At 36.2% G+C, this 26,393-nt stretch overlaps 1 protein-coding gene across 33 annotated transcripts in view; it reads left to right on the forward strand.

Annotated features, from left to right (window-relative positions):
• Positions 1-26,393, forward strand: part of LOC135212462 (dual specificity mitogen-activated protein kinase kinase 4-like) — an 81,494-nt gene that overhangs the window by 31,067 nt on the left and 24,034 nt on the right. For 6 of the 33 annotated variants that reach the window (XM_064245874.1, XM_064245875.1, XM_064245876.1 and 3 more), the window contains exons 2-6: positions 4,308-4,352; positions 10,805-10,913; positions 18,359-18,391; positions 20,410-20,997; positions 26,216-26,251. In XM_064245874.1, coding sequence (XP_064101944.1) covers positions 4,308-4,352; positions 10,805-10,913; positions 18,359-18,391; positions 20,410-20,997; positions 26,216-26,251 — 811 coding nt within the window. The remainder of the gene's footprint in view (positions 1-4,307; positions 4,353-10,804; positions 10,914-18,358; positions 18,392-20,409; positions 20,998-26,215; positions 26,252-26,393) is intronic. The other 27 variants (XM_064245879.1, XM_064245880.1, XM_064245882.1 and 24 more) reach the window with 9 other exon arrangements.

Genomic DNA, 26,393 nt, shown 5'->3' on the forward strand with positions numbered 1-26,393 from the left:
GAAGGAGTGGTAGTAAAATCTTTACTGTAATATGTACGTAAAAGCAGTACCAATTCACATAAAAAATAAAATGTTATTTCACAATAAATTGAACCTAATGATAAAATATGAAAACAATCAAATGCGATACAGAAAAAAGGAAAAAATAAAGTCTTAATTGAGCCGGTGCTTGGTGTGCCGAGTGAGATAGTCTAGTTGAACCAAGGTCTAGAGAATATAAGGTCTTTTCATGAGCAGCTTAAACTGGGGTACAGGATTAAACAGCTAGGTGCGTGACGTCACAATAACCTCAGTCAGGCCCCTTAACCTATAGCAATCCTGCCTTTACTTTATTTTTTCTTATTTTTCTACTCTATAAGCTATTCGATAATTAAATTAATAGTCAGATGTAGGTTCTTCATTCTACTATATTAAGATGAATAATCATAAGAGAGATCATTAGAACATGTTCGCCAAATAACATTGAAATTATAGAAATCCTACTTTTGCTTTCTTCTTGTTATCCTTTATTAAATACTATTATCTGTTTCCGAAGGAAAATAATAGTCAGAATAAAAACTATATTTTAATATATTAAATAATCATGAGCGAGTTCTAAAGAACATTCTAAACAATGATATAAATATAGTATGTCTAATTTACACATTTAACAGATCTCCATAAAAATACTATATAGCTAAGTCACTATTTCAATCTATGCACCACTTTTCTGGAACCACTAATGTGTCTGTTCAAATTTCGAATTCTAAAAATTGTATGGCATGGAACAAAATATTTCGACTTCTGAAGTTATTTGGATGTGACTGCTAATTATATCCGCTAATTTAATTATTGCTCCTTTTAAGGCTGTTAAAACATTCCTCCTATGGTGAGAATCAAACATCTTATCCATACATTTCAAATGCGCTACAACACCCCTGGGACAATCTGGACGTGTACGCATTTCCTCCATTTTGTCTAATCCGTCAGGTTCTGAACAGGGTAATGCGGTCTCAGAACCTCAAGATGACCCTGGTAGCCCCGTTATGGCCGAAAGCAGAGTGGTTTCCAGACCTACTGGAACTCCTAGTAGATGTGCCAAGAGAGTTACCTCCATGGAGCAACCTACTGTGTCAGCCACACATGGAGAGGTACCACCAGTCGGTGAAGTCCCTATCGCTTCACGGGTGGAGACTGTCAAGTATCTCCTCAGAGCACGAGGGTTTTCGCAGAAAGCAGCAACTCAGATGGCAGGTAATATCAGAAAATCATCTGCGACGGTATACCAAGGAAAGTGGTCAGCATACTGTGATTGGTGTCGTAGAGGGAACTTGTCTCAACTCGGTACCACTATTCAGCAGTTAGCAGACTTTCTGATATATCTCAGAACAGAAAAACATATGTCTGTATCTGCAGTGAAGGGGTACAGGGCGGCTCTAGCCTCAGTCTTACGAATGAAAGGAGTGGACATATCGTCTTCATGGGAGTTGGCCATGCTGATGAAGAGCTTTGAACAGTCATGCCCACCAAAGGAGCTAAAAGCCCCCAGATTGGGATCTGACCAAGGTACTGAGTAGTCTGACAAAACCCCCCTACGAACCACTTAAGGCAGTCCACGGAGCCTGACCCTGAAGACAGTCTTCTTATTGGCCCTGGCTTCAACCAAAAGGGTGGGGGAGCTACATGGCCTCTCATATCTCATAAAGCACTCGAGAGGTTGGAGATCAATGGTATTTGAGTTTGTCCCAGAATTCGTGGCCAAGACCCAAAATCCAACAATAGTAGACGGCAGATTCGACTCCTTTACCATACCTTCCTTGGCAGACTTTGTAGACAACGACAAAGCTGAGATGCTCCTGTGCCCCGTCAGGGCACTAAGGGAGTACTTAAAGAGAACAAGGCACCTCAGCCGGGGGTGCCGGAGGTTGTTCGTAAGTACAGGACGGAACAAGAAGGAAGTGTCCAGGAATACAATATCGTTTTTGGCTAAGGGAGACGATCAGAGTATGCTTATACGGCAGAAGACAGAGGGTCAGATAGCCAGGTGGGAGCTAGAGCTCATGACATCAGGGGCGTGAGTGTTCCCTGGCATTTAAGAAGAACATGTCTGTGGATAGAATTCTGAAAGTTGGTGTGTGGAAACGCCAAACAACTTTCACCTCATTTTATTTGAAAGCTTGTTGCCCATAGCAATCCTTGGACACCTTTTCCTTGGGTCCAGTGGTGGCGGCCCAACAAGTGATATAGTTCATCCAGTGCCCCTGGCGGGTCAGTTTGCGTCTAGTCTAAGATGAAGGTATGAAAGTAGAATGAATGGGATGACTGGTCATTTTTCTTTACTACTTTCTTCCTACTCCTTTAACTACGGGCAATATGAAGGAGAGTACCGTCATGTGCTGGAACGGACTAGATGCAGGTGAGGTGGTCAGCCATACTGTGAAGCTATCTTAGGTTATGATATACTTTTCAGTAGCAACACACCCCTCTGGATAATAGGGAAAAGAGGGGTGAAGGTGGATCCAGTTGCAAGGGACAAGAGTAAACAGTAGAATGGTATCTACACCCAGTGGGGGAAAACCAATAGATCCGCTTATATCTTTGGTCCTAGGTTCATTGTCCATTCTCTTCTTAGAATTTCCCTATATCGGAAATGGATAAGGTGGCAAACTCCCAGTCAGTTGTAGAGACTTTCCTCCCTCCAATAGTAAGTCTATCCTAATGTTAAGACCGAAGGTTTGTTTCGTATATGAACAAATACCAAATTTGTAACTAATTTGTATTTTTCATAACTAACAAACCTGAGGTCTTAACAGGTAAAGGCCCACCTCGAACCACCCCTCTAGCAGTCTAAACTGGGTTAGAAATATAACTGGTGGGTCACAGGTAGCCGTGGGCATTCTGGGTATACATGCCCCGTGACCTGGTATAGATGCCATTAGTCCCTGGATCTCACAAGTGTAATTTTAATTCTACCGGTTTCCAGCTTGGCGATAGTAAATCCTAATGTTAAGACCTCAGGTTTGTTAGTTATGAAAAATACAAATTAGTTACAAATTTGGTATGTTTCATTAGTTTCCCCTCACCAAAGCTTATGGCACCAATCTTTGTGTCATCTTTCTTTGTTACTTTTGCTCCTAAATGTTCTAGTTGTGGAAACTTGCGAGCAATGAACCCGCCAACATATGGCATCTTTCCATGTTTGGTCTTCAACTTCCTGGTCTTTGAAGTCATCACTTTGATCATCCTTATTAAATACTGGTAAGCAAAATAAAATTGCTGATATACTGGGTTCTTTCTGAAGGGAATTTCCTTCGTCTTCGAATGATGCGTCTTGCTTGTCAGGGACGTGGGAAAATGAGGCGGATGTTATATTTTCTATGATGCAGTTTTAAACATTGCTTTTTGAGCTTACAAGTGTGTGCTGTCTTTTCCTAAAAGGTGGGCTCTGAGACGATGTTTGAATGCAACTGTTGATGGGGGCTGATCGTACACTCCCATTTGACTTTTGCAACCAAAAAAGTGCCCCAATTATTTAGTCTGTAATTTAGAGTATACGTCATGCCAAGTTTTTATTTTGCCCTTTTCAGCAAGTTAGACAAAGGATAGAGCATTGTACTTCTCTTCAGTTTCATTTCTCTAGCGGTTCTATTCGTGTCTTGAAAGATTTTGTCTTGCTTTTACAGGTTTAGTCACATACGCATTTCTTGATGATTTTCTATCTGTTGGCAGTCGAGAATAAAACGGATCAAACTATCTATCAACAAGCCGAATGAGATGGCTTGTAATTTTCCACCCCTTCTCTTCAAATATCCTTGGTTGTCAAAGTGATCTAAAGATTTATAAGTACTTTTGGACAGCAGTTGCACGGCAAGTTTAACTTTCATTCTTTGCATACCTATAATAACATTGATATGTTTTTCAGAAAGTTTATAAGCTGTCCAGAGATCACTTCATACCTCTTTATTAGCTCTCTAACTAGACCATTGTGAGCGTACGTACTACATACAGTTGCCTTAAAGTGTTCCTTTACCCCCATCCCCATATGTTTCATGAAAGTGGTCTGGTATCACAGAAATGAAGCCTGTTTGTCTTGTAACGACAGATGTGAATGGTTGAGATATTGAATGCCAATGCTCATATTTTCTAATCACTACTGCAGACAATGTGTTAATGATATTAATGATATAAGAATAATAGTTTACATTACCAGTGAATTAAGTTGTTAAATATATAGAAAAATCGTATAATAACAGAATAATAAAAATAGCAATGGTGAAAATCATATTCAGTGCTTACTAACCATAATCGTCAACCTTTCTTCCATTCAGGTGTGGCTGCTGCAGGCATTTGCTGGGATCATACTTTTGTCCATGGTAGATAATTATTTAATATTATTTAGTGTCAATTTCACACCCTCACCAATATCGCTGCGTCTTCGTGGACGGCAACACAGTGATATTAGTAAGGGTGTGAAAAAAGTTATTGAAGTCAAACTAACTTTTTCAAATATCTCGTTCAATATTTAAAATTTCCCTCCACATGTGACCTAACAAAACATCAAGAAGAAATCATCAATTGTATTTTTATTTTTATTTGCAGAATAGTGAGGTTTATATGAGTTCATAACAACTATGGTGGTAGTTCGAGAATTCATCGTTTGTTAAAGACCCAATTGACAATGGAATTACCCTATGTAATGTAATTAAGTGCTTTGTAGGGTATTTCACTTTTAATACTGAATATTTATGTATATGTATACAAATAGCAATTTGACCTTGCAACCAGATGCAGCTTAAATAGGTAGATACATAGAAATAAGAGCTGGATTGAATTGTTTTTGCTTTCAGGATTCATCAGGTTTTGATTTTATTTCTTTACATTTAACTTAAATGGCTAAATTTTCCCCCTCATTTGAGCTGGCCCTTGGTCATAATCACTGCTAAAAAGTAAAACACCCAAGCTTTTTGTAATTATATAATTATATGTTTCCATTATAAAAATCAGCTGGTTTCATAAATGAATTTATAGCACCTATCTAAAACTATGTAGTAATACACAATTGTCATTATTCAGTGTTTTTTGCAACCATAATTTTGAATTAGCTTTTGTTATAGGACTCAAGCAATACAGATTGATTGAAGCTATGTCCTTTTTTTGGTGAAATTTCCAAGATTACTGAGTATAAATTGTTTACTTGTAGCCCATTCTCAAGGAATATGGGTAACACCTTACTAGAGAGAAAAATTTAAGTCCTCATGAATGTAGATAACGACTTACTGGAGGCACCATTGAAGTCTCCAGAAATACGGATAGCTACTTTTGGAGGCATCATGAAGCCTCCATGAATGTAGATCACTACTTACCGGAGGCAGCATTGAAGTTTCCAGGGATATGGATAAGTACTTACTGGAGGCAGCATTGAAGTCTCACTGTTGGAGACTCCAATGCTGCCTCCAGTAAGTAGTAATCTGTGACTTAGAGATTTCAATGCTGCCTCCAGTAAGTAGTAATCTGTGACTTAGAGATTTCAATGCTGCCTCCAGTAAGTAGTGATCTGTGACCTGAAGATTTCAATGCTGCCTCCAGTAAGTAGTGATCTATATTCCTGGAGACTTCAGTGCTGCCTCCAGTATGTAGTTATCTACATCCCTGGAGATTTCAATGCTGCCTCCAGTAAGTAATTATCCATATTCCTGGAGACTTCAATGCTATCTCCAATAAGTAGGTATCTGTGTCCCTGGAGACTTCAATGCTGCCTCCAGTAAATAGTTATCCATATCCTTGGAGACTTCAATGCTTCTCTTTAGTAAGTAGTTATCCATATTCCTGGAGACTTTAATGCCTCTCTCCTGTAAGTAGTTATCCATATTCTTGGAACTTCAATGCTTCTGTGCAGTAAGTAGTTATCGATATTCCTGGAGACTTCAATGCTACCTCCAGTAAGTAGTTATCGATATTCCTGGAGACTTCAATGGTTCTCTCCAGTAAGTAGTTATCGATATTCCTGGAGACTTCAATGGTTCTCTCCAGTAAGTAGTTATCGATATTCCTGGAGACTTCAAGGTTCTTCTCCAGTTAATAGTTATTGTATTCGGGTATTCCTGGAGAGTTAATGTCCTCTTCAGTTTATAAGTAGTTATCATATTCATGGAGACTTCAATGCTTTCTCTCCAGTAAGTCGTTATCCGATAGTCCATGGAGACTTCAATGCCTTCTTCTCCAGTAAATGGAATTTATCCATTTATCCTCCTGGAGACTTGTTCAATGCTTGCTCTTTAGTAAGTAGTTATCCTATTCTGGAGACTTCAGTTTTTTTTTTTTTTTTTTTTTGCTTCTCTCCGTAAGTAGTTATCCATATTCCTGGAGACTTCAATGCCTCTTTCCTGTAAGTAGTTATCTACATTCATTGAGACTTCAATGCTTGTCTCCTGTAAGTAGCTATCTGCATTCGTGGAGACTTCAATGCTGCTCTCCAATAAGTAGTTATCCATATTCATGGAGACTTCAATGCTGCTCTCCAATAAGTAGTTATCCATATTCATGGAGACTTCAATGCTGCCTCTAGTAAGTAGTTATCCATATTCCTGGAGACTTCAATGGTTCTCTCCAGTTAGTAGTGATCTATATTCCTGGAGACTTCAATGCTTCTCTCTATTAAGTAGTTATCTATATTCATGGAGACTTCAATGCTGCCTCCAGTAAGTAGTTATCTATATACATGGAGACTTCAATGCTGCTCTCCAGTAATTAGTTATCTATATTCATGGAGACTTCAATGCTACTCCCCAGTAAGTAGTTAAACATATTCCTGCATATCTTCTTTCCAGTGATGCATTGTTTCTTAAATTGGCCCACCTCAAAGTTTACCCAGATTGATTAGCTGCATATTGATATATTTACCTGTCTAATAAGGGTTTAGTAGTTTTCCATATTTCTGTAGACTTCAATGATGCTTGCATTTCAGTAAGTAGTTATCTATATACCTGGAGAATTCAATGCAGAACAGTGTTTAATCTCTATTAAAACACATCAAATATATTGCAGCATTAGATTAAATCATCAAGGACATAGAACCCTATACTAAGTTAATGAGTCATTCGATGAATGTCCTGCTCAAGATGTAGGCTTAGACCAAGATAAAGAAGACTCTGGCCTTTTAATATCAAAACCAATGACATACATCATATAAATTGTGGTCTCGGCCTAAATTTTCGAGGGCTGAAGACAAAGAGACTATGTCAGTGTCAGTCGTGGTATTCCGATGTCAGACATAGGCCTTGGCTAAGGTCAGAAGAATCCAGCCTTGTGGTCTCTACACTACCCTCAGTGCAGTGTGTAAAACATCTTTCACTTCTCATATGTAGGTTTGGTTGGAGTTGACCTGCATAAGATGTTTATGATTGACAGGAAAAGCACAAAAGTAAGGAACAAAAAGTTTGTGTATCCTGTTACTTTACTTTCCTTTCAAAAACACTTTCATCTCATAATTATATCCTGAGCTGTCAGAAAGCTTTATCTGGATCTTATAAACATATATAATAGGTTGTAACGGATTTCATTGCTTTGAAAGGAAAATTAAGCTTGGTAAAATGCCAGTCGAATCAAGTTTACTCAGAAAATTAAATAACAACACTAAATTCTGATAAACCTAAGTACTGCTGCTTTCTAATCATGAGGAGAATGAATGAGTTAAGTGCTATGACCAAACCAAAACCCCCTCCCAAAAAAATAAAGAACAAGAAACAAGATATTAGAATATCAAGGATTGACCTTTAAGCAAAGGCAAACAGAACTTATTAGACTGCAGTTCCAGAAATTGTAAAAGAGGGGAAAGAGTGGTCATGTGACCATTGAAATATTAGGATTACTGATTTTTCCACACCATCTCATGAGGAGTGACCTGGGAGGTTGCAGGGCTACCTGAGGATGGAGGGAGGGTGGGACTGGAGGATAGGTAAGGGAGGGGGTTGGCTGGAGAATCAGTAATGGGGGTGGGAAGCCATTGGGTAAACGGACTCTCATTTAATTTGATCCTAACAATAAGGAAAGCAAAAATTGACACTGATGCTCTAATCAGGGAAGGGTCAGGATAATACAGTCTGCAATTACTGGAATCAGGAACAATGTTTGTTAAACATGAAAAAGAATGAATAACAATTATAGTGGATGTAGCCAACTGAACTCGTGTTCCCTCAAGATTAGTTTGGTGCTCATTTTCACAAACAAAAAACTATAATCAAATTCAGTTTCAATTTATATTTTATTAAAAATAAATATAAAATTAAAGGACAAGGACACAAAAATAGCAAAAATTTGTCTTGAATTAATTGAACTGACAATCTACGGGATCATAAATAGTTGACAAAATCGAGACTGAAGCAACAAGAAATCCAGTCACGAATCCCATGAGATGAAAGGCTGAAATGAAAACTCATATCGACTGCAAACTATTCCTTTTTTATCCATCAGGGTGGTTAAGGTGTGTTGTTTCTCGGATGACTCGAGTTAAATACCGGCCAGAGAAATTTCCATCTTGGCTACTCTGGTGAGAATTGGCTCGAATAAAAAACAAGTATGAGTGACACACTAGATACATTAGTTTCTTTATACATCTGGTGGTCTATAATTTTTCCCCAAAGCCTTCCATATTGTAACCTGTCAATGGTTATCATAATTGCCTTTATAAAATTATATTTATAGGTCTTGGTATTTGCAGTTTATAATTTAATTTCTTTATAAATAGAGGGATTGTGTAAATCCAAAGCGTATTTCCATTCAAATAACGTTCTGCAATTGACACCTAATAATGATCTACCATGAACAAAAGTAGGATCCCAGCAAGCGCCTGCACAGCCACTCCTGAATGGAACAGAGGTTGACAATTATGGTTAATAAGGACTGAATATGATTTTTACCATTACTATTTTTATTGCTATGTTACTATACTATTTTTCTATTTGTTTAACATTAACTCAGTTCACTGGTAATGAGAACTATTATTTGTATATCATTAACATATTGTCTACAGTAGTGATTAGAAAATATGAACATTGGCATCCAATAGCTCACCATTCACATCCGTTGTTACAAGACAAGCAGGATTCATTGCTGTGTTACCATACCATTATCATGAAACAGAAGGGGACGGGGTAAAGGAACACTTTGAGGCAACTGTACCATCTGGCAATATGAATCCATAGTCAAGAGAATTATTTCTAAAATGCTTAACTAGATGTAGAGCATCTGCAAACACGTATAGTATTTGCTGTTGTCCATTGGATTATTAAAGAACCTTCCTTGTGGTAGCCTAAGGCAAGGTTGAGTTAACGTCACGCTCTCGACCTGGCAGAAACTCATTTTGGGTCAGCGCTGACAAGACCTCCTATACTCTTTGGACCTTGAGTTGAACAATATTAACAAAATAGTTAATGAAAGAACAAAGCTTTTCACAGTAAAACGTTGCACAAATGATTAACAAAATCATTTGTCATTGCGGTAATACACAGCTAACTTGATGTAGAGGGAGGTAGCGTTTATATTTTTTAGGAATAATGAATGAGTGATTTTAAGTTATCGTGCGTCTTGGTATTGTTGAGGAGAGAAGAAGAGACAGAAAAATCTTTACTATAATATGTACGTAAAAGCATTACCAATTCACATAAAAAATGATATTTCACAATAAATTTAACATAATGATAAAACATGAAAACAAATGCAACACAGTAAAAAAAACGCTTGCTCGAGTCAGTGTTCGGTCCGCTGAGAGAGAGAGAGAGAGAGAGAGAGAGAAAGTTGATGTATTGTGGCATAATTAATCTATTTCGTGCACTTAAGAACCAAGTGTAAACATGCTTACTCTCTCTCTCTCTCTCTCTCTCTCTCTCTCTCTCTCTCTCTCTCTCTCTCTCTCTCTCCAGACATAATCGGACACACACACTATCGATTCCTTTAATAATCTTTGTACCTAATGTGAAAAAAATTTATTTTATTTCAATCTATGCATACTGCAATCAATTCGGTTTGCTCAAAAGGGTTCCCGTCTCTCCTCCCTCCATCACTCAGCCGGCTGGCGCCATTTTTACCAAAAAGTTCGTAAATCGTAGACAGAAAAAATAAAATTTAGAAAATTTTACTTCATATGACGTATTGTTTCATTACTTTACACTCTTGATTTAACTTTTGAACACATTAATAATAGAAAATATGTGAAAAGGGGGACTTTTTGGGTTGGCTGGAACGAATTATCCTGATTCCCTTTATTTCTTATGGGGATATTGGTTTCATATTTTGAACAAATCGTACTTCGAACAGCCTTCTGGAACGGATTAAGTTCGAAATACGAGGTACTACTGTACAATGTTCCCCTCGTATTTGCGGAGGATGCATAGCAGAACCCTCCACAAATAGCTAAAATCTGCAAATAGTTGAAACCCTTGTGAATAAAACTCCTTAAAACTGCCTATTTTGTTAGTTAAAACTCAAGAAAAACCTGCAAAAAATATTTTGATCCTTTTTAATAGTTTTATCACAGAAAGTGCATTTTACAATGATATTGATAGAAAAAATACAGGAAGTGGTAAATATTTCTCGTAGAAAAATACTGCGAATATGCGAATTTCCCGCGAGTAATGGGTAGATATGGTCCATAGAGATATCCGTGAATATGTGAGTCTGTGAATGCCGAAAACGTGAATACAGGAGTCCACTGTGTAACAATAAAGTGGGGTCAAGCACAAAAACTTGAGTTAAACCATTCAAATGACTATATTAGAACAGGTCTTTTTTATTCATTTGGCATTCATTAAAAAATAATTTTTATCTCCAGGGCGTCGAAGCAATCTGCGGTTGGCTTTCCCAAGTCAGGGAAGACAGAGTAATGACCGTCCAACAAATAATTTGGACTTTCCCGCTTCAGGTTATCCCACTACACAAATGTGAGTAATGTCCAGTTTTTATTGTAGATAGGCCTTGAATCAGCTTTATCTTATCTTCATTTTTAATTGTATGTAATGGTGTTACTCTGAAACATAGATAACTGGTGAATTATTCTTAATATTCTTTTCATCTTGTTTGAGCTCCAGAGCATTCGTTTATCATCTCTCAAATACACCATTTCTCTTTTTATCTGTTGATAAATAAAAAAATTTCAGTACTGTATGCAATGTTTTTCTATAACTCATAAAAAAAAAATAAAAAAATGCTACTGCATTTGCATAGTGAATGCTGTAACCCTTGAACTCAAAAGTATGCATACTGTTTAGCAAGCTCCAGACCCAGTATTTCATGTGTACAACTCTAGTTACCCGAATTTTTTATATTGTAAATACTAACCCTTAAACGCCGACTGGACGTATTTTACGTCGACATTTTTTCGTCTCTCGGGTGCCGACTGGACGTATTTTACATCGACATACAAAAGTTTTTTTAAAAATTCGCGGAAAAATACTTTTAGGCCTACCAGCCGAAAACTCTTGAATCACGTGCCTTGGGGGATGCTGGGAGTTCACGGATCAAGGTGGTGTTTTGTTTACAATCGTTCGCAGGCGCGCAAGCGCGAATTTCTTTCTTGCCGCACTAAAAAAGGGATTTTGACGAAGGAAAAATCTATTTCTGGGTGATTGGCTCGTGTCGCCCTATGAAAGTATCCTTAATATCATTCTTTCTAGGTAAAATTAGCCTAAAATTACCAGAGTAAAACAAAATTAAGAAAATGTCAGTAAAACTGACTCGCTCACTCTTAAAAAGAAGTGTCGGTATGATATAGGGGCGAGTGTGGAACACTACCACGAGACAAACACCAATTAGAGCTTCCCTATCAGAATCCCCCCAAGAGAGAGCTGATACCAACGGGCGATGCAGCCTCTACTACTACTACTAGAGACGCCACGGACAGCAGCGCCCCTAGCGGTCATCCTTAATTTTTAGCACTTGCGACAAGTCGCCATTTTCTTGTGCTCGTACTTTATTGGATTTTATCCGTACTATCTACGATGGAACGCTCTGCAATTGCCACGGCTAAGTTAAGTAACTCATAAGTAATATTTTACCACAGTTTTATCTTCCGGGTACCAGTAATTTCCTCTTAATAGGTCATATACGGTTCCCCGGTTGTCTCGTGGCGGCCATGCCGCCTCGTAAGAATTCCCGGTCCTCCATACTGGGACTTCTTATTCTTATGGGCTTCTTTACTTTAATCACGTTCATTGTTTTACATCGAGTTTTAGCTAGTTCAGCCCTCCTACCATTCTCTTAGCTTGGTATTTAGGGCTATTATTATTTTTCCGGCCCAGCATCCCGGCTCTTGCTCTACATCGGCTATCGCTGGCTCCGAGTAGGCTTCTGTTTCTTGGAACAGTCTGCCTCCTCCTGGGCTTCTTTCTTCTTTTACTAAAGTGTCTCTTCCACCTTTCGGTGTATTTTTTAATTTTATTTAGGGTGTAGGCTAGCACATCTCGGAAATTATTTCGTCACTTTGACATAATTTTTTTACCATTTTAAATTAGCCATTACATGGAGTATTATATATGAAAATGTGCGCATTTTTATGTAAAATACAACAAAAAATATTCATGATTGTAGCTTTAATCAGTTTTGAGATATTTTCATATAAATAACGATAAGTGCCAAAATTTCAACCTTCGGTCAACTTTGACTCTACCGAAATGGTCGAAAAACGCAATTGTAAGCTAAAACTCTATATTTTAGTAATATTCAATCATTTAACTTAATTTTGAAACTAATTGGAAGTGTCTAGCACAATATTTTGATTTATGGTGAATTTAAGAAAAAACTTTTTCCTTACGTCCGCGCGGTAACTCTTCCGAAAAAAATCATACATGCGATTGTGGTAATGTTTGCACCATGTTAAATTAGCCGTTACATAAAGTTTTATATATGTAAATGTGCGCAATTTCATGCACAATACAACTAAAAACAACCCATAGTTGTAGCTTTTATCAATTTTGAAATATTTTTATATAAAAAATGATAAGTGACAAATTTTCAACCTTCGGTCAACTTTGACTCTACCGAAATGGTCGAAAAACGCAATTGTAAGCTAAAACGCTTATATTCTAGTAATATTCAAGCATTTACCTTCATTTTGCACAAATTGGAAGTCTCTAGCACAATATTTCGATTTATGGTGAATTTATAAAAAAAATTACATTTTATTTACGTCTGCGCGGTAACTCTTCCGAAAAAATCATACGTGCGATTGTGGTAATGTTTGCACCATTTTAAATTAGCCGTTACATAAAGTTTTATATATGAAAATGTGCGCAATTTCATGTATAATACAACAAAAAATAGTTGAAGGTTGTAGCTTTTCTCATTTTTTCTTAAATATTTGCATATAAATCACGATAAAATGAAAAAAACCACGTTCGGTCAAATTTGACTCTTACCGAAATAGGTCGAAAAAACGCAATTGTAAGATAAAACTCTTACAGTCTAGTAATATTCAGTCATTTATCTTCATCGTGAAACAAATTCGAAGTCTCTAGCACAATATTTAGATTTATGGTGAATTTAAAAAAAAAACTTTCCTTCCCTCCGCGCGCGGATTCTCCGCCACAAATCTCCGAAATGCGTAAGTCCCATTCTCGGAATATTTGCTCCGTTTCATATTAGGCATTTCATAGAGTTTTATATATGAAAATGTGCACAATTTCATGTAGAATAAAACGAAAAATATTTGAAAGTTGTAGCTTTTCTTATTTCCAAAATAATTGCATATAAAAAAATATATATAAAAAAAATTCGACATTCAGTCAACTTTAACTCGTCAGATATGGTCGAAAAATGCATTTGTAAGCTAATATTCTTACAGTATAGTAATATTCAATCATTTGTCTTCATTTTGAAAGAAATTGGAAGTCTCTAGGACAATATTTATATATATGGTGAATTTTTGAAAAAAATATTTGTTTATGTCCGCGCGTTACGAGTTCATGCATTATTTTGTGATAATATTTTCTCTGTGTTGCTTTTATCGTTTTACAATGTGTTATATACCAAAATGATTGCAATTTAGTGTACATTACAACGAAAAAAAAAGTAACTTGTTATTTTTAACCGTTTTGCGCACAGCGCGATTTAAATACAATTATATATGAAATTTTGTTTTTGTGCTATCATATATCGCATTATTTATATATGATAATGATAATTTTTTTCATTTCTGATGGTTTCATACTAAACGTCAGGCAATGACAAAAAAAGGAGTCAAAAATGAACTCTTAATCTTAAAAACTAAGCGCGCTGTGATTTTTTGAAAAAAATATTTTTTCCGCTTCCGCGCTCACTCTGAAACGTCTCCGGCACACGGGAGACATTTTTTTTTTTTTACCGCTTCGGCGTTTAAGGGCTAATTGAAAGACTAAAGTAAATGTCTCAAAGTACTATACGTACTATATAAATCAGAAATGATAAATAAATGACCTTGAGTGTTTGTATAGAACGACTAGCAGTTTTCATTTACTGTGAGGGTAAATTATAGTTTAGGGTTAAACGTGTAGAGTAAATAAAAAAATTAGATGGTATTTTTGAAAATGAATCCAAATCAGGACTCCAGTTACAAAGCTCAAATATCTGAATCTTATGGATTATGGTAAGTAAATTGCTGTGGGAATGAAGCCATCAAAAAATGGTAACTCAACTTTATGTTCAGTAGTTTTCAATGTCTAAAACTCTATCATTGCTTTGGAATTCATAAACATTTTAGCCAGCATATAATAAATTGTGATTTGGTTTTCATATTTAGTTTTCTACTGAAGGACATAAAGGTTTTTATGTGCAAAACCCCTTATTTTGCTTTATAGAGTTATTAAGTAAGTATCTGTTACGTGTGGTAAAGATATAACTCCACATTTAGTGTGGAGTTATATATTGAATGCTTATATTACTTTTATTTGCTTTTAAACTAAATAATTGAAGAGTTTTCCTACACGAATGTTAACCTTTGTCTTGTATATGGATACACCCCGCCCTAACTTGGTTTGGTTGTTAAAGTTCATTAACGAGGTTGTTAAGGAGAGGAAAGTAGTTGAAGAATATGGGGCTACCTACCTTCTTTATTGTTGACCTCTTCGGCTGTGATGGTGAGAATATATCTGTTCGCTGCTGAATATGTGTATGTTTTTTATGCCGAATTACCCAATTTGATTTACACATCTTTTTTTTATGACTGGTTTTGACTGTGGTAAAGAAGATGAGTGCTTGTTCATGAGAAAAGGGAGCAGCTGGATGCTTTATGTGACCTTTGAATGTTGATCTTTCTTCATTCTGTTCATTTTTCACTGATTTGTTACAAGGATTTGCCTTGTTGTAACTGCTCTGACTGGTCTGCTAAATGGCAGAAATTTGGGACTAAGAGATGATCCAAGAGGGCCTCTTCAGTGTTGTGTGGAAGTAATACACCTCCTTTTACACTGCAGCCTGTTACGAGATTGACATCAGCTGAGACCCATTCTTCATCCTTTGGGGTTTGTTATTAGACATTTACCTTTGGCTACACAGTCCAGTGGGAGATCAGAAAGAACAGTTGGTGATGGAGCACTGTACATTGCTTATACAATTACAGGCGGTCCTCGGGTTACGACGGTTCCGGCTTACGACGTTCCGAGGTTACGACGCTTTTTCTTAAATATTCAATGGAAAAATCCGTCCTGGGTTACGACGCTTGTTCCGAGGTTACGACGCTGACGCTTCCGACGCTCCGAGTTAACGACGCTTTTAAAAAACGCATACTATGATAAAAATCCTTTATAGTTTAGCACAGTATATTAATAAAAATAAGTTTCTGGTTAGATTACAACAAAAATTTTGAGATTATGATGATTTTCGACACTTTTTATGTTGTATTTTTCTATGTTTTTTAGTGACGCCTCATATGCGGAACTAGTTTCCGAGCGAATGAATACATACTAGTTTACATATAACAGTCCAAAAGCGCAAAAAATAAAAATGATCATTGCTTGTTTCCAGTAATAATAACAAAACGAAGTTTCTGGTTAGATTACAACGCAAATTCAAGTATCCAAAGAGAGACATTATCCAGTAATTTGATCAGAGAGAGAGAGAGAGAGATGAGAGAGAGAGAGAGAGAGGAGATCGAGAATGAGAGATAGCGAGAGAGAGAGAGCGAGGCGTCTTCCGACGCTCCGAGTTAAGGACAGAGAAGTGTTCGTTTCGTTAAACGGCCTCTGACTCATGCCAGTAAATGTTTGTTGATACTAATAATATAAGCCTATTTAAAGATACGTTTACTTTAATTAGTCTATATGATACGTAAATAGTAATCAACTGTTCTTGTAGCCCTCAATATTTGGCAAAATCGAAGTATCCAAAGAGAGACATTATCCAGTACGTAATTTGATCAGAGAGAGAGAGAGAGAGAGAGAGAGAGAGAGAGAGAGAGAGAGAGAGAGAGAGAGAGAGAGAGAGAGAGAGAGAGAGAGACGCTTTGGCAACAATGGTCTCGGGGGTTTTTATACTTCTGCTTGATGATCGTGGATATTGTAGAAGGATTTCGACCATACTCGTTTGCCAAATCGACGATTACGAACGCCACGTTCATGCTTTGCTATAATTTCATGTTTTTGCTTCCATCGAAATCATTTTCTTGGGTTTTTTCTTATCACCTGCTTTGTCTTTAGCTTTGAGACCCATGGTTAATAATAAAATAGACAAAATAACACGAAAAATAGGCGCAAATACAACGAACTAAACAACGATGTGTTAACATGCAGCACCAACAAACAAACAGACTGAACGCCATTTATCGGTCGCCTATACAACTAACACTCATCGCAAAATCGTATCTCAAATATTTCGTTGTATATCAAAGCTTGTATTTTCGCAAATTTTCTGTTATATCTCAAAACATTCGTATATTAGGGCAATCGTATGTCAAGTTTCCATTGTAATTTGATCAGAGAGAGAGAGAGAGAGAGAGAGAGAGAGAGAGAGAAGAGAGAGAGAGAGAGAGAGAGAGAGACGCTTTGGCAACAATGGTCTCGGGGATTGACGTAACGTTTATTTTCTGAACAGATAGGACAGAGAAGTGTTCGTTTCATTAAACGGCCTCTGACTCATGGCAGGAAATGTTTTGTTGATACTAATATATAAGCCTATTTAAAGATACATTTACTTTAATTAGTCTATATGATACGTAAATAGTAATCAGCTGTTCTTGTAGCCCTCAAGATTTTGCAAAATCACTCCAGGTTGTACATAAAACTTCAAGAATGTAGTGTCACCAGAGGATTACAATAGTTTTTACCTTCAAGAACCAGCATTCTTTTATGAAAATAACTCCAGGTTGTACATAAAACTACAGGAAACAACATTTAGTGTAACCAAAGGATTACAAGTAAGGTTTTTATAACTTTTTATTAGTTTAAGACATATTTCCAAGCGTCGTTCCGGCTTACGACGATTTTCGGCTTACGACGCGTCTCAAGAACGGAACCCCCGTCGTAACCCGGGGACTGCCTGTACAGACTTGTCCTGCTTTGGTCATCACTGCTACTTCTTTGCCAGCTTCTCTAGGATGTCCAACAGAGGCTTGTGAGTTACTGGATGGACTTGGGTCATCCCTGGTCTTATTCTTGGTGCCCTTCTGGAAATGTATGGTCATTACCAAGGCTCCCTTTCTGCTTCTGTTGCAGCTGGAGTCCATGCTTTTGAAACAGACACTTTTCTTGCTGCTGTCGGCTATTGCTCTTGTAACTTCAGTCCCTATTTTGTCCTTGATGGTGTTGAAAGAATTGTACGTTCTTGGTGAAAAAAGTCAGAGTAAGCACAAGCTTGTTTTTTCCTCCTTTTCCCATTCATCCTCAGCCATCCTGGTTTTTCAGAACCTGAAAATGTTCTACTTTGTAGGAGGAAGAAAATGAAGGTTGACAGTCTTGTGAGTGATTGGTGCCCTTACCCCCTCACGTACTTACTACTTCTTAACTATTATGTTAACGAGCTGCCACGACCAAACCAGTTCGCATTAGGTGTTGAATGAGGTTGCATACTTCTTAAAGACACTTCTTATTAATGAAAGTATTTTCTTCTTTCTTTTTTGTACACCAGTACAGGTAACATACTTTTTAATGATTCAGTAGAATGAGAACCTTGGTTATATTTATTGAGCTACCATTGTGTACTACAGAGCACTGTTGTTCTGTCATGCTAAAATTGTCCGCTCTCCTAAACATACCACACATGAAGAAGAGAGTGAAGTTCATTTTTTTCCATGAACTTTGTGATGAGGCAAGTGTTAAGGAGCTTGAGGATTATTGAAAAAAGCAAAAGTAAAACCAAGGAATTGATGCTGCCCAAATTGCCCTGATACTTATGTTGCTTTATCCCCTCTTTTGCATGCTAGTCATAGTGGACCGATCATCTTCAGATACAACAGGTAAGCAGTATCTTAAGTATGCTGTAAAAGGACTATGTAAGTATTATAAGCTGCAATAGAGGGAATAAGATTTGTCATTTGTGTAGTGAGAGTCCTCTCAGGAACATCCTGTGTGCTGAGTATCTATAAAGATGTCCTAGTCATTCTTATAAGAATATTTCTTTAAATATTTTACAGTTTTATGGAAAGGTACAGTATTGTGTTGAGAGTGAAAAACTGGAACAGGTAAAGAGGAAACCACCTGAGATTAGGTGATCTTATGTTGACCAGGATTAATGGTTCATATTATGCTACTATAAATATTGCCAGTCAGTAATATTAATCAGACTTTGCAAGTAAGCAAAAGTGAAAAAAGTGGATGATTTTACTGTTATATAAATTGGAAGCTGAAAACTAGGGTGTGGTATAACTAGGCCCAATTTCTTGTCTTCCGCCACCCATAAAATTGGACTAATTATGAATACAAGTAATGAATCTGAAGGAGAAAACTTGTAGTTAACAGAATTACATTTAATGAAGGTACTTTGATCAATACAGTTCATTTGCGATTTTTTTTTCTTTTTTCTTTTGCAATAATACCCAGTAGCTGACAGGGTTTCCTTTCTTCTCTAGCATTATGGATTAAGTATCTAAAACCAGTCAAGATAAGTATTATTTTTGAAGAACATGCTAGGGAAATAGGCAGTCAAGTATCTACGTCTAGCCCAGAACAAAAGAAAAAAATTGAAAAAAGTTAGACTTGTTCTCAAAGAGACCATTTAACTGTCTAAAAAACAAACATTAAAGATATACGTACAGTGCAATACTTATAACTACGTAACATGTAGAGTAACAAGTTACATCTCTGTCAGAAGTTTTAGTCTGTGCACTTGTCTTTGCAGCTAGCTAGAATGTGCAGTTGAATATTTCAACCTTAGCAGAAATATTGGTCTGTACACTTTTACATAAAAAGATGTAAAATATAATAAAAAACACATTGTAACATGTTTTTACAACTTAAATAATGTTTTTACAACTTAAATAATAATCATTTTGATAAGTATCTGAAATCTATGTCTGTGCTTTCTAGACAAAAAACTCATAAAATATGGAACATTGTGCAATACTGTACATGAATTGTGTTAAGAACTTTGAAGATTTTGAAAATTAATTAATTTTGGTGATACAGTACATATTTATGTGGTGCTGTTAACATATACATTATTATAAGTAAAGCAGTTTAATGATACCACAGATGGGCATTTCTACATTTATGGGGCTTGCCCCAAGAATTTAATCTTGTTGAGAAGGCAGACTAGGATACAGTAAGGTGAAGAAGATTGATAGGGTGATGGGAGGAGACCGAAGGGTAGCTGTTAAATTGGTGGAGCTGGAGTCCCAAAGGGACACAGAGAATCTTTAGTACTGGCTACAGTATGTGGTTGAAGCCACACTGTAGTAGGATAACCTCTCATTGTACAGGAAATAAAAGTTTGACCTTTTCATCTGAAAAGTGAATAGAGAATGATGTGCTGTAATGTTTTTGAGTGGAAAATTGTGGCCATTTCATTGAATTGTTGAGCACAGTTGATGGAGTGCTTAATTTGGTGTTGAATATGAAAACTTATCCAAATTTTCATCCTGATAAAATAGTCTGCCATTTGAGGTGAGCTAATGGATTTATTCAATCAAATATTAGTCAATCTTTTCAGAAATCTTTACTATACCATATTTATTTTATGGAAAGTTCATGTGAATAATGAGATGCGTAATAAATTTAAATCCTTATTTATTTTTTCCAGTTCAGCATGTACTGCTGCTGATTGCTTCTGGTTATGTTTACAGAATAACTGTCTTTAATTTTTGTTTTATCACCCGGCTATTTTATATTTTCAGTTAGCAGTCAGGTCACTTTATGTTTTTTAGATTTTGTTTTGTTCAGGTGTTCCTTTAATAAAACAATACTTTTGTTACTGGACCACTGCAGTTCATATATGTTGTAGTTTTGTATTTTTCAAAATATCATTGATGTATTCAAGGCATACAACTACATCATCACAACAACCACCACCACCTCCACCACTGCCTCCTCCCAGAAGTTCCTCCACCAATGCATCTAAATGGCCACCAGTTCCACCTTACACCTCCACGTCCCACAGAAACTTAATGGTACCAACAGTGATGGTTAGCAGAGCTAAGTCTCATGATGGCAGGCTCATTGCTCCTGATCAGCTTTCAAATGCAGTCTTGGCAGGAGGCAGTCCAAATCTACCCAATTCTAACTGCAGTGGGCGAAGAACAATCTCTCCTGCCAGACACCAGAGTTTATCGCCAGCCAGATCCCCACAAAACATGATGCCAGCCAGATCCCAGCAAAATCTAGCACCGGCTAGACCTAGAAATTTATCTCTGGGGGGTCTTCAGAACTCTTCAGGAGAAATACAGAACTTTCCTTGTAATGTTTCGCAAAATCAATCGACTGGAGGCCAAATAAACATACGAGATCAGAAAAAGAAGCACCTGGTGCTGCATTTGCCTCCGCCTCACAATCATCCCCACCATCACCACAATCAGCATCACCGTCACGGCATCCATCACGATGGACTGAGAGAACGAGGACATAAGAGGTGATCTGCTGTTATCATGGCTTTGGGATTTCATGGTTAACTTTTAAAAGTTTGCGTGGTGTTTTGGTTCTGTTGTTTCATAGTGTGATGTTAACACAAAAGTCATTTTATTTACATTGGGACAATGCTTCATGTAAATAGTACTACTGGTTTTTAATGCTCATTTTTAGTTTAATAATAATGATAAAAAAGAGCATTGAATCTCAGATATAAAGTGACTTTTCATTTGTTATTTTAACTGTGTTATTTTTATATCTGGTATGTTAACTGTTATTTTTGCAGGACTAATTTTCTGTGGTTGTTGAGGCTTGTGTACATATTTCAGGACAATATAGACTACAGTATTTGTATATTCATCCATATGTTACAAACAATTAATGACAGGACTTCTAGCATGTAAGAGAAAATACAGAATTTGGGTGAGATTGAATATTTATTGTATGATTTGTGCAAATATCAACAGGATTTTCACCAAAATGCAAAATATGGGGAGATAACAGGATTAGATATGGAGAGATGAGATAGGCTATGTTAAAGTAATGGATTACTATTGAAACAAATTTATATTTTTAAAAATATATTTTGTAGTTTTCTTTTTTTTACTGGTAATTCTTTAGGAAACTGCAGACATTTTTCCACAACAGATAGGAGTTTACACTATAAAGTTTTTAAATTTTGTGCCTCATTCAGAATTCTTAGGCAGCTATTAGAGAAGTTTTGTTTGCTTCACCTCCCCACAAAAAAATAAAATGACATTAGAAAGAGACTAATGATGTTGTGTGAATTATGATGCATATGATAATGGTAGGAGATTAGTTGAGCATTTTCAGATATTCTTTTTTAAATTTATATGATGTTTAGTGTAGCTGTATTCTTACTAGGTTTTGAGTTCATGAATTATTGTCATGATGGTGATAACCTTACCATTAATACTCAGTTGTTTTATACTAATGAGCATGTGGTTTGATGTTGACTAACGTTCTACTTCACATTATATTTAGAGGGCTGTTGGCTTTTAAGTAACCTGGAAGACCCTTACAGTATTTTCCTTTTTTTCTAGTTGTTTGTTTGGAGGTGAATTCTGTAGATTATCTGTAAATGACAGAATTCAAGGCAAGTAGAAATGTATTAAATATACATATTTGGTTGGTCTGTTATATACTATTGTTCTTGCCTATGCTCAGTCACTATTCATGAGTCTGTATGCCGTAGCCTGTTAAGTTATTACCAAAATATGAATGATATAATATTCATATCATATGGAATAGGGTTGTATTTTCCAGTTGTGCTTGAATTGTATTTCTGCATGCACTTCATATTCAGAATTTATGTGGTCCTATAACGGTGAGGTGAGGACCACTTTAAACATCATTGTTATCGTTGTTCTAGCTTACGTGGTGAGATAGTTGGATTCTGATTTGCTAGAATTACAGGTACTGACTGCAACAAAACTACTGTAAGTCTTTATTCATCCTGGTGAATGAAGAATTACAGTAATTATCTTATAATTGGTTTCATGATACAGTTATCCCTTGATGTATATAGATCATTAGTTAATTAGTTACAAGATCCCCCAATACGTATATGTTTTTGACTCTGCTTCACTACTAGCGGTCCCTATAGTAATTATTTGACACACATACAGTATACCTGTGGTGCCATTTATATATTAAAATCTCTCTCTCTCTCTCTCTCTCTCTCTCTCTCTCTTCCCCCCCCCCTCTCTATCTCTCTCTCTCTCTCTATCGTCTCTCTCTCTCTCATCCCCCTCTCTCGGGGGCTCTCCCTCTCCCCCTCCGTCTCCCCTTCTCCTCTCTCGCGCTCTCTCTCTCTTCTCTCTCTCGCTCTCCTCTCTCTCTTCTCTCTCTCTCTCTCTCTCTCTCTCTCTCTCTCACATACGTATGGTACTATTTATTTTGAGAATTAAGTGATGGTTATGTATTAGTAATGAAATAGAATATTGATAACAGTGTGGCACTGTAATTTATGAAGACTCTGTCCCATAATCTATTAAAATTAGCTCTCTACTTCAAATTTAAAATGCTGTATCTTGTTTATTTATACTCAACATTTTCTACTAACTCTTATGGGATTATACTTATAGGTGTATATGTAGATTCTGTTTGGTTTTGGTAGGTTGCTAGCACAAACACTTTTCACAAACGGTGATGCACAGGTCTTGGAAGTTCATTCTTAGTCTCAATGCTTTTTGTTGGAGAGACCGCATGAGTTGGACTTGAGGCCAGGAGGGACAGTAGACAAAGATTTATTTTAAAAGTTTTTGTTATAGTATACATATTCCAGTAATATACAACAGAAGTTACATAACTAATTTTGTTCGTTTAAGGGGTAATTATATGATTTTCAGGTATATGTGGTGTACATTTTTGGTAAATATATTGTCAAAAAAATTATGATAATGGTATTTCTTTCAGGAACAACAGTAAAGTGAAGTGAGCTGTAAGCAGTATGTTCTATACTTTATTGTAAAATTTAGTCATCATTGTCACAACAGATCAGCAGGTGTTCTTTTTTTAATATTTCAGATAAAGCAAGTACTATAGGTTTTTATAATGACTGAGTTTTTGTATTCTGAAGTAATTTTATTCAATGTATGTATATTTTTAAGGGTTACCATATTCTTTGAAATTTACAAGATATGGCACTTATTTTTGGGAGTCATTTTCCATTTTATCATAAAACTTGTTAAAATACGTTAGTGTAATCCCAAAATATATATCTTTAAAGATTTCTAATGATAATTGACTGAAAAGTTGTAGGTGTGTATCAGCGAGATATTTTGGATTATGTGATCAGAATTGTTTTGGGTTTATACACAAATTGGAACCAACACCATTGTATTACCAACATTATGCAGACCCTTACTTTATAGGAGCTTTGAACTGCCTTTATCAAATTTTGTTAATAGAGCATCAGTGTTAAAGTATGTGACTGGTAATTATGTTCCTGGCAGTGGCAGCATTGAATTGTTGTGCTATTGAATAGGAGAAGCATTTCACTCAAAGTATTTGGCCCACACTGTCTCATGATGGGAACATTTACATCCACACTTGTTTGGATTTTTCTAAAATTTCTGCTACATGAAGTTCGGCCTGGAAAACAAGCTAAATTGTATATCATGCATATATAAAATGGAAAGAATTGAAGCAAGAATAATACCCTTATAAACATAGATTACATTTCTATAGTCACTTTAGTGCCCATCAAGGCTTCTCAAGCACCCATTTGTCTTAATTTATAGTGTCTCATGGCCAACACAGCCAGAAGCAACACTAAAAACCAATCATAAGAAATTCTTGACCAAAATGAAAAGATTTTAGCATTATGTTGGAAATTGGGGAAAGTAGATCTCACTTACCACACCCTTGCAAAAGCCAGATTGTAAACCAACAATTAGTAGATTGTTTTCATTGTAGATACTTATGTGCTTTGCAAACAGATATTCAAAAACTTGCAAAACCCTTGCTTTATTGTGAAGAATAATTTTAGAATCATTTTCAGGTATCTGTTTGATTTTGGTTTATTTTGGAATTAAGAAACTTTGAACTTATACCTCATATATTATTTTTTATATTTTTTATATTCAGGTGCCTCCTTTTTTTAGTCCAGCATAAAATTTGGCAGTATGTGTTTATGGGAATCTTTTATTCTCGATACATAAGTGAATGTATATCAGTTGTCAGTGAGCTATAGGCAGGATTGAGTTCTTAATTAGTGATTCATGGTCTCTTGCTGCTCCTGTTGAAATATCATTGTCCTGTAATCACCACCAGAAGTGTTGGGCTTTCTTTCCCAGTACTACTACTGGGTTCTTGGATCTGTGGTTAGGTTGAAACAAAACAAGGGGTTTGAAGTCGAAAGATTTAAGTGCCTCATTTGGACGCTGGAGGTAGCTAAGAGACAAACATGACCTTAATCCTGAACCTGGAACTTGTCGGGGTCCTGCACCAACAAGCAAGACTGGCAGGTAGTAGATTTTGCTGTGCAGACAAAGGGCATCTTGGCAGAAAGTTGCCACAGCTTGGGAGTCTGTCCCTGAGACATGTTGGAGGTCATGTGCCTGATGATTACAGTTCTCAAGAGCCATGTCTGGCTAGCAGAACCCATTAGGAAGGGATTCAGGGATTTTGATTTTGTTATTTATAATTCTTAAAGATGCCACAATAAAATACAGTACAATTAATGACGTAAAAGTGAGACCAAACCGAGCTTAGTATCCTGCAAAAAGGCAGTTCCTGCAAAAGCTGTAAAAGAAAATCATTTCTAAACACAGAGGCAGTAATGTAGAATAGTGTTGTGATACTGTGGACAAATTTTGTAAGTGGACCACTGACTTAAAATACTTGCCACTGCTAATAAGTACTAAGTTGTTAGCATGAATGTTTACTAAAATGCAGGACTGCTTTTAGGCTTTGATGAATCATTGGTTTGGATTTTATGAAACAACAAAATTTTTGGAAATGTTAGTGTTTTTCGTGGTAGAACTTGTGAAATAACATTTTATAGTTGCTGAATAACTGCACCAAATTGCACAACATGCTAACCGATGAAGCCATTTTTCATCACTGACACATGAAGTCTTTTTGGTATTGTAGTCCTTGTCATTTTGACGAAATTTTTTTATAGATTCAATTGCTCTGGTTATGTTAGATAGCAACTAACCATTGTTTATCCACTTTTATTAATTGATCACCTTGAATTTAAAAGTGAATTGCTGTTATTTATTTTTTTTTATAAAATTACATTAAAATAAACTTCCAAAACCCGTAGATAAGTTCTTTGTAAGTGGAACATATGTTCAAAGCAGCCCTGAAAGCATTTTTAGAGCTGTCATCATTTTAATAAAAAAAAAAAGTAGTACAGTATTCATGTTTTGGAGTATATGCATCTCTGGTTTCATTATTTTGCAATCATCTGCCATGTATTTTTTTTATATCCACACCTTTTCATTGGAATGTAATTTTTAATGATTTAATTCACAGAGGTGTATTTCATCTGCATTACATAATGCTCTTGATCCTGTGCAGGCTTTGATAGGTTAATTAAATTTAACAGAAATAAATATTTTTGGCTTTCAGGGCTACAAAATAAAAAAAAGGCTAACTTGATAGTTTTAAGGCAATCTGTGGAATGTTTTTACAAAGCATTTTATTCCACTTGCTTAGATCTTACCATCATTGCTTTCTATTTTCCAAAGCTCTTGGAATGTGCCTCCTGTCCCCCAACCACCCAGGTGAGTGAAATGTCTCATATTTATAGAGGATTATTGCTTGTTTAGCATTATGATTGATTGTACTGTACTGTATTATTTTTTTCTATCCAAGTAATTACCTGGTAATCCTCTTTAAAACTGAGACATGCTCTGTCGGCAGTAA

Source organism: Macrobrachium nipponense, chromosome 41 (assembly GCF_015104395.2).
Source record: "Macrobrachium nipponense isolate FS-2020 chromosome 41, ASM1510439v2, whole genome shotgun sequence".
In the NCBI taxonomy this organism is placed as follows: Eukaryota; Metazoa; Arthropoda; class Malacostraca; order Decapoda; family Palaemonidae; genus Macrobrachium; species Macrobrachium nipponense.